The sequence below is a fragment of the Acanthochromis polyacanthus genome, chromosome 7 (assembly GCF_021347895.1).
Source record: "Acanthochromis polyacanthus isolate Apoly-LR-REF ecotype Palm Island chromosome 7, KAUST_Apoly_ChrSc, whole genome shotgun sequence".
Lineage (NCBI taxonomy): Eukaryota > Metazoa > Chordata > Actinopteri > Pomacentridae > Acanthochromis > Acanthochromis polyacanthus.
In genome coordinates this window covers 33,198,284-33,207,278 of record NC_067119.1, presented here as the reverse complement: position 1 = coordinate 33,207,278, position 8,995 = coordinate 33,198,284, and the positions used below count along the sequence as shown (strand labels likewise).

The following is an 8,995-nucleotide window of genomic DNA, read 5'->3' as shown; positions in this document are numbered from 1 at the left end:
GATATTTATAATTATTTTTTATTAATTCTAAATAGCTAATTTATGAAGTCTTATTAATTGTTAATTTGGAATTATTATTTTTAAAAAATTGAGATTTAACTGTGAAATGGTACCAATAGGACAATGGAATTTAGTTAGTAATCAACATCTAGAAACAACAGTCATTCTAACTCTGTCTACTGTCCACTGTTGTCCTCAACAGCAGAACACAGTGTTTACAGGTTCCAATGGAACTACTGTAGTATCTTATCTGAGACATTTATTACTTAATAAGTTAGTAGAATGGAATCTGTTTTGTCTATTGTAGTATCTGACCAGTAACTTGTGGGAAAACATACATTTCCTTTTTCCCTATGTAAGCAGGTGGTCTTTGACTTGAGATGTGTTTTTGTCTGGGACTGTTTATGTTAAAGTGGCTTCTGTGCCTGGGAGATCGTAAAGTGACGTGGGGCCTGTCATTGAAGGGAAGCCATATGTTATGTTATGTTAGGTTTCCATGCATGAACCGATATCAGTTAGTGCCTTCTGTTATCCTAGAAGAGAAACTCTGTGTTATGTTGATTTAGGGGTGCATCCTGTTTCTCACCACAGTAGTCAGATGTTGAGATCATATCCTTCACCAGAAGGGTATAAAATGACCACTAGCCTATCATTGGCTGTGAACCTCCACAGGCAAACCATGGGGCCTGTTCAGATGCTGTCTTTTCATTAAAAGTAACAGTGTCACCGGACGTGTTATTCAACCTTGGCACATCTAAGAGAAACCACGACACTACTTTCCTAATGAAGAAATAATCCTTATTTTACCTACCTGCACGTCCAACCTTCCTGAACAAACCCCATAAACATTATACTGCATGTATAAAATGTACAAATAAATGACTGTATAAATAAATCAATGAGAAAATAATATCAATTAAAAGTCAGGTTTGTTTGGTGTGGTTTGGATGTAAAAAAAAAATTATCAGTATTCATCTGGTGCTCTCAAGTCTTCAGGTGGGTTCCTCCAGAGATTTGGATCACAACGACAAAATACTGTCTCACAGTAGGTTTCTGTTTTGACTTTTTGTTTAATTAAAATGCCACAAACAGAAGGCCTGAAGGGCTGTAGGATAAAAATAAATCTAAATGTTTATAAAAAAAAAGAAAGGATTTTAAAATCATTTCAACTAACGAGTTTAAATTGAATGTGGAGATGTTGAGTTTGTCCCTGAATGCATCACAGCAGCCGTCAGGTGGCGGTGTTTGAACGCAGCAGCAGCGGCTCTGATGCAACACAGTGAACTTTGTGGGATTATACAGAGTTTTCAGAGCGTAACTGAAAGGACAAGTGTGTGGTGTCATAAAGCGACATGCCTGGAGCTGGCTGGGAAACAAGGAAAGATTAGTGTTTTTCTCCAAAGGGCTGAAAATCGAGGCTGAGTTTGAGCAACCAACAAAAGACTGCTTGTTTTTAAAGTCGGGACCTGTTTCTGTTTATCCATCTGAACTGGAACATCCTGAACAAGACGCTTTCCAACGCGTCGTGAAACGTTTTCCACTTTTGCAACCGTTCGTTTAGCTGCTTTATTATTTAGATTATATCTTTCCGCAGCTGTCGTTTTCTACATTTTCACGGGAAAACATGTTCCTGTTGGTTTCCGTTGCCGTAATCACCTCCATCTGGAAACTATTTTCGATTAGAAAGAGTATTTTATAAAATGATCGTTAATCTTTTGATGTATTTGGAGTGCAAACGTGAGTCTCATCCGTGTAGCCCCTCCTCTTTCTGCTGCAGAGCCACAACACAGAGCTGAGAGAGTCCGTCTGACAGCAAACACTGAGCAGGACGCGGATCTCCAGAGGACACCGACGCAGGAACAAAGACAATCTGGACATCTCTTGGACTTGGTCACAAAGGAGTAAAGAGAGTGAACCTGTGATTTCGGCTCTGTTGGATTTCATTCTCTTGCTCGTGAGTAAAGACTGTAACTAAACAGGGTTTTCTTCCCTGTAAAGTGGATCCACATTCACTCTGCAAACTCTTTCATTTCTTTGTCACAACACTATGGAAGCTGCAAGTTATAAACAGTTCAGTTCAGGCTTCACAAATGTGCATTTAGTCAGCTGATTGAACAGTTTATGTCAGAGTGGTAACTATGGTTGAGCCGGTGGGGTTTGTGGAGGCATGGAGAGCCCAGTTCCCTGAGACTGATCCTCCTTGCATGGAGCTGAATTCATTAGGGGACATTGAACAGGAGCTGGACAAATGCAAAACATCTATCAGGCAGTTGGAGAAGGAAGTAAACAAGGAGCGCTTTCGGATGATCTACTTGCAGACTCTGCTGGCAAAAGAGAGGAAGTCTTATGACGGGCAGAGATGGGGCTTTAAAAAGACGCCCCAGACGACTGAGGCAGACCTGCCCAGCAGCCCAGATGGCCAGAGGGCCCACACAGAGGAGGCTCCAGCAGAGGAGCAGCAGCACAGGGGGCATGGCAAGATGACAAGGTGTAAACCACCTCCAGAGGGAGAGGGGGACGGTGCTTCCCCCGCCAAACAGATAGGTGGGGTGTCACCTGTCCGCCAAGAGTCTGAGCTTCCTGATTTCCCAGTGGGCACAGGGTCGGTGGCAGCTCTGAGGTCCAACTTTGAGCGCATCAGGAGAGCCAACTCCCACACAGCCGGGGATGGCAGAGGGCTGTCGGTGATAGGCGAGAAACCCTTCTACGTGAACATGGAGTACCATCACGAACGAGGGCTGGTTAGAGTGAATGACAGGGAGGTCTCAGACAAGATCAGCACCCTGGGGTGTCAGGCCATGCAGATGGAGAGGAAGAGGTGTCTTCACTCCCTGCCAGGGAACCTGTCAGCTGCCACAGGAGACATCAGCAAGGCTGTCCAGAGAGGCAGGTCCACTGAGGGGAACTGCAGCTACAACGGGTCATATGATGACGTGGACGCCGAGGTCAACCCACACTTCCTGAGAGACAGCGTGATCCGATCCATTGGGGGGAAGTCTGAGCGGCAACCTGTGGAGTGCCAGCCTTACACCAGTGTGTATGTTGGGGGGATGATGGCTGATGGGGACACTCGGGTCATCCACATTAGGGACCACAGCATAGAGGAGGAGACTCACCTTACCTGGCCGAGGCGCTCCTACTCTCCCGGGGGCTTCGAGGATGTAGGAGGAGGATACACACCGGACTGCAGCTCTAACGAGAACTTGACATCTAGTGAGGAGGACTTCTCCTCAGGCCAGTCCAGCCACGTGTCTCCCAGCCCCACCACCTATCAGATGTACAGGGAGAAGAGCCGCTCACCTTCGCAGCACTCCCAGCAGTCCTTTGACAGCAGCAGCCCACCTACCCCTCTGTCTCAAAAACGTCTGAAGCAGCAGGTTTCTGAGGCCTCCATCATTGGGGTCCGCAAAACGGGCCAGATCTGGCCCAGTGACGGAGACTCCACCACGTCCAGCAGGGCCTCTCATGACAACAGTGTTCAAGGAGATCTGGGTAGGTCTGCAGACACACTGCAAAACATAGATGTGCTTCAACTCCTTTTTTCAGGATTAAAAACATTAAAGTGGAGAGACATGATAAAGTATTAAAAGCACTTTAAAGGCTTGCTCTAATCACTATTTGAGAGACATCTGTACTTGTCCCTACTGGCCTTGATCCAGAATAAGTCACTCACGTAAAATGCACCTGCAATCTCTTTAATGAAGTCCTACATTTTTTTTTAGCCTGATACACTAAATCCACCCTAAAGTGTGCTCTAGAGTTAGAATTATTATGCACTTTTTTTTTTAACAGGATTTGTGAGATTTTTTAGGTTTTCCAGCTGGTTTGTTTGAGGGGAGCTATTCTGAATACTGTGGCCTACAAAAAAAGAGGCCAGGTTTGATGAAAATTCATCTTCTTGTTGTGGTAATGAGAGCTTTATTTTCTCTCCTTACAGCCTTCATCCATATTGAGGAGAACATTAACTGTTTCCTATTAGGCTTGACTATCAGCCGTCATCAGGAGGTTTTTTTTAGAAGAAGCACTCCACATACACTAATCCCGAACAGTGACCCAATGCTTCTGCATTTCTTTGAGCAGTGTTTTCTGTAGCCTTTATGAGCAGGCCTGCTCTCTTTTTTTGCCCCCTTCTGCTGGTTGCCCACTGAGTGCTGCAACACTCTCACAGAGATGCTCTGACTGAGACAGCGGCTGCCCCCGGGCTTGACAGTCCCTCGGCCCTGTTCACCCTGAGTGTTTTCGTGTCAGCACACATCAGTGTTGTTGTCCTTGGTGCCGAGTAATTAACTTAAAGGGGTTTGTCTAGCGTGATAAATTTAGGGAAGCTCTTTGTTACGGGAGGCGGGTTGGAAAAAGCCCTGACAACTCACTCAAAAAAGAGGATCGAGGGGCTTAAAGTGTGTCACGCGGCTCCCAATCAAATCGCCTGCCATCAGTGTTTCCTGTTGTTATGCGTGAACACAATAGGAGAATCACTCATTGAGCACCAGTATTGACATGTTAACAATATAACAATGTTAAGTGGGATAAGAAGAGTGGTCTGGCTAACTTGGTAATGCCAAGGACAGAAGGAGTGTTCCTCTGTTTGTCAAAGTGAACGGCTCCGTACATTGTGGTTGAGGCCAAATGTTCAGCAGAGGGATTGAGATATAGAGTGCCTTTTGGAGGATTGGAGCTGGAAATTTGTCTGCCTCTACGCTGAAGAACTGTTAGCCAGTGGGTCAGATTAAGCAGATGAGCAGAATAGTGTGTTTTTGTTATATAAGGTGATCCAACCCAAAGCTCTTTGACACAAAGCATGTGATGAACAAGCAGATAGTCTGTGATATAATCAGCATGAAGTGTAAGCTAGCATGCTGCTCGGATGACTGAAATGTTCAAATCCATTCGATCTGGGTCTGCGTCATTCCACTGCCATTTGTCACTCATCACTGAAAGCACACTGTGAGGATGTCTCAGGTCTGTTTTTTCACACTGTAAAGCAATAATTAAGAACCCATGCACACAAAGTTTGAGTTACCCCACACAAATGTTGCTTTTATGACCAGACCAACTTGCTTGATAAAAATGCTATAAAAGCTACACTCAGGCAATTTAGCATCACACTCTCATAGGGTTAGGGAACCTGAGATAGACAGATTGAAACAAGAATGTTTAAAACTGATACACCAATATTCTGACTTTTTTCCACCATCACTGGTTCCTACATTTTCAATAATGCCACTATGTTCTTAGCCTCTCTATCTGATAAATGCCCACACCTCAGAGGAGGACCATAAAGCAAGTTTGACATACCCAGGCTTTCTTTGTGTAAGATGGCTCAACGAACACGACGACGCAATGAAGAATATAAAAATTATGATGAAAAAACCTTACTACAAATCATGCAATAGAGAAAGGCTGGTAAAAAATGTGATTGTGTAAGTTAACACATTTAACTATTGGCATCGTAACTGCTTATTTGTAATGTGATGGTTGCATATTGGAGCTGTTACACTTTAAACTGCATACACTCAAAAATACATTTAATTCTGACACTTTCCCATAATAAATGATGAGTGGAAATCATTTACATTTTGCAAAGTCACAGTGAAATTAATATTGACCAAATATACTCTGTAATAAGTACTAAAAGACTAATTAATTTTCAATGTTTGTTCTTCTGTGTTGTTTTAGCTGTAATGCCAGCAGTGCTGAGTTGGTAGCAAATCAGGGCCAAACTTAAAAGCATATTGATGTATCTCTGTAGGTTCTTGTGGCAATGCAACAAGATACAATGTACTTCACAGCTTTGTTCAGTAGGATTACTAACATACAGCTCAACAGGTTTACAGATATAACATATTCCATCAGCTGAGAATCTGTTTTGCTCAAAGAGAATCAACAGAAAGCGAAAGGTCTTCTGAAAGCCGATTTAAATCTGAAACTCTGCACCTCTAAAGAAGGTGATCTGGTGACACTGAAAATTCTGACTTTAGGTTCAAAATATCTTGCTAACCTATTAATCTTGGTTCATAGTACAACCCTTAGACCTCGTCTTGTAACATAGAATGTCTGTGCTCTCCAAGCACATACCGTTTACCCTGATGTCAGCATTGTTACGTTATCTAATTTGACAAAGTACCCTAGGAGCCATAGCAGCTTGCTAAAACACTTTATCTCAATGTCAACTACCTAGATTCTTCCAAAGCTTTTAAATGCACCTCAAGAGATTGCTCAGTTGTTATGGAGTTGAAGATTGTTAAACTGGTGCCAAAGGAAAATTAGCAGTGCCAAAATGTGAAGAACTGAGAAAAAATATCAATTCAAAACCTTTCAGGATGTATTTAATAGCAATTATTCAAACAATTGAACAGAGATGCATAAAATCTGTGATGTTGCATCTAGTACAAATCTGATCACTCTCCTCATGACTTCAGTTGTGAAGTTTTGTGACAAGATGGGCTACTTGTCATCAGGGTCGGGAGTAGAACAGCCAGAGTGAGACTGTTACACTCTGTGCTTCACATGCAGTAATTGTCAGCTCACTTTATGTCCTACTGCTGGTGTCACCTTTGAAAAATAAGCCCCATTTTCAGTGTCTTTTGTCAGTGACAACAGCTTTCCAGCTCCATGCTGCCATGTTGGTTTTGTCTGCAGCCTAAACAGCAAGTACCGGGCATCTTTGACCTCATCACCACACAACCCTTGTGTGACATGAGTGTCTTAAACTGAGGTTTAACTAACACAAGACAGAACATTTTAAGTGTTTTAAGATAGCAGGAGAGCTCTCTGCAAAAAGGCATACCTCACCTGCAACCTTTAAGATTTTATAAACTTATACATGACGTCTCTCACATCCAGCAGGTAACTCCTGTTCCATCCGCCACTGCTGTATTTATATAAGGCACTGGGTTACGCTAATGTTAAACTTTCCAAGTTTGCAAGTATGCAAGGGTTTGTTAATGTCTGCGTGACATGAATTCTGTCATCTGTCCAAGTCAAAAAGAGTTTGCGCAGACATCCACATGCAGCCTAAATTGGTGTTGTGGCAATAAGGCCACAAGGCCAGTAGTTCACATACTTGGTAGTAGTGTTAATGCACCGACGACCTACTGCACACGAATGGAACAGAGTCCTCTAAGTGGACTTCAGGTGGACAAGAAAAGGAGCAAAAGTAGAATTTAATCTTTTTCTTAAGTCCAGAGTCAGACTGTTTAACTCTTTGACCTGTTAAAGAAACCGTTTCATGGTTTTTGTGATGTATACATTTCATCATCTGTTCATTTTATCATCCATCCGAATTCGGTGCTTACCAAAACCTTTGACTGCACCTTCTGTCAACGCTGCAAGCACACGTACTGCACACATGCCGGAAAAGCAAATCATTGTAAAAACACGAGGAGATTGTGTGAAGAGATACCTCACTGCCAGACTTTGATGGTGCTATGGTCTGTACATGATTTCCACTATTGGCACCTATCAATGGTGCCTAAACACAATGGGAAATTCTAAATGCTCCAGGAAACCTGTGCTGTGTCCGTCCACTGTGCTTGACACACTTCAGCAATAATGACAATGCTACAGTCCAAACTGTAACTACTATATCTGTAAAAAGTGTAATGTCACTGTAAAGTCAGCCTCTCAGAAACATCCGTAGAAACTCATTGTGTTGGTCTGTGTTAGATATGAGGAGCAATGCATGTGTAGCAGACTGAAGTTTACCTATTGTGGTTTGAACAGATTTGCTGTCTCCTTTCAAAATGTGTATCACTCACGTGGAAGCTATGAAATGGGATTTAGCTATATCTTCCTATAACTTCTCCTCGTAACTACTGGAACAGTTGGTGTTGGCATGCACCTAATGTTGATTTGTTGTCTGCTTCTTACTTCTACTGTACATGGAATGATCATGTGCACTGTGGTGTGCAGCTGTCTGTCAACAGTGTGTGTAAATATATATATATATATATATATATATATATATATATATATATATATATATATATATATTGTAGTAAGGATGCCTTGAGTTATGAAGAGTTTTTTCTACTGTTTTCATGGTCAAGAATGAAACGCTACACTCAGTGTACAGCTGTTTTCACGGGCAGGGTAGGACATCCCATGACCAGTCAACTGACCTTTTTTGTGTACAATTTGAGGAGTTCCCCTTTTAATGTCCCCGGTTCTGTTTGTTCTGCTTGACACCACTTGCTGCAGAGCCTGAGGTGCAGCTTTTATCCACAGGAGGCTGGCTGCTGACATAATGGCACAGCTGTCTCATGTGGACCTTGCTTTGTGGATTACCAGAAGTCTGGATTTATTTTCTGATGTTGTAATAACATTACTGTGCACGTTGCTGAATTAGACCTCAGGCTGGAAGACAATTTGAGGCAAGTTTTTTGCAATAAAGTGCTCTTTGTTGTGGTTTATGATTTTTAGGGAGCAGTAGGAAATTTGTTTTTTGTATTTATCATAAAGCACTGTGGCATTCACTAAAATCTGTCAAAGTAGGCCAGTAAAACTAACTGAACCTCAGTGTTGTAAAGATGCTTTGTTAGCTGCTCATTGTGTAGCTATTAGAGAGAGCTTCATGTAGTGCACAGTACAATGCACACGTTGGCGGTTATGTCCAAATGAGGCTCTCTGAACTATAAATTTTGGTGTTTATGCTCTACACCCTGTCATGGAATATGTGAATGCTGCAGCAGGCAGAGGATTGACGTGGTCCCTGCTGTGGCCGTGGGAGTGCCTAGTGTCTGGCGTGATGGCAGTCTGTCTCTGCCCGGGGAAAATGACGGACTTACCATTAGCTACACCCCCTAACTGCCACAAACAAACCCATGCTTGTGCTGCAGCCTCTGAGCTGCATCATCCTGTTAAATCTCAGCGAAATGGTCAGTCTAAAACTGACACATCTCAAAGGACTTTACTCCATGAATAGAAGAATAAGTGTTGTCTCCTGGTTTCTGGTTATCTAGGGCAATTGTCAAGCCAGACTGTGAATAGAGCTGTT

The 8,995-nt window shown here is 42.7% G+C and overlaps 1 protein-coding gene across 1 annotated transcript in view; it reads left to right on the top strand.

The window, feature by feature from the left end:
• Positions 1-1,283: 1,283 nt before the first annotated feature.
• Positions 1,284-8,995, top strand: part of si:dkey-91m11.5 (BCR activator of RhoGEF and GTPase) — a 39,108-nt gene continuing 31,396 nt past the window's right edge. The window contains 1 exon segment of the mRNA XM_051951142.1: positions 1,284-3,492. Coding sequence (XP_051807102.1) covers positions 2,139-3,492 — 1,354 coding nt within the window. The 5' untranslated portion in view covers positions 1,284-2,138.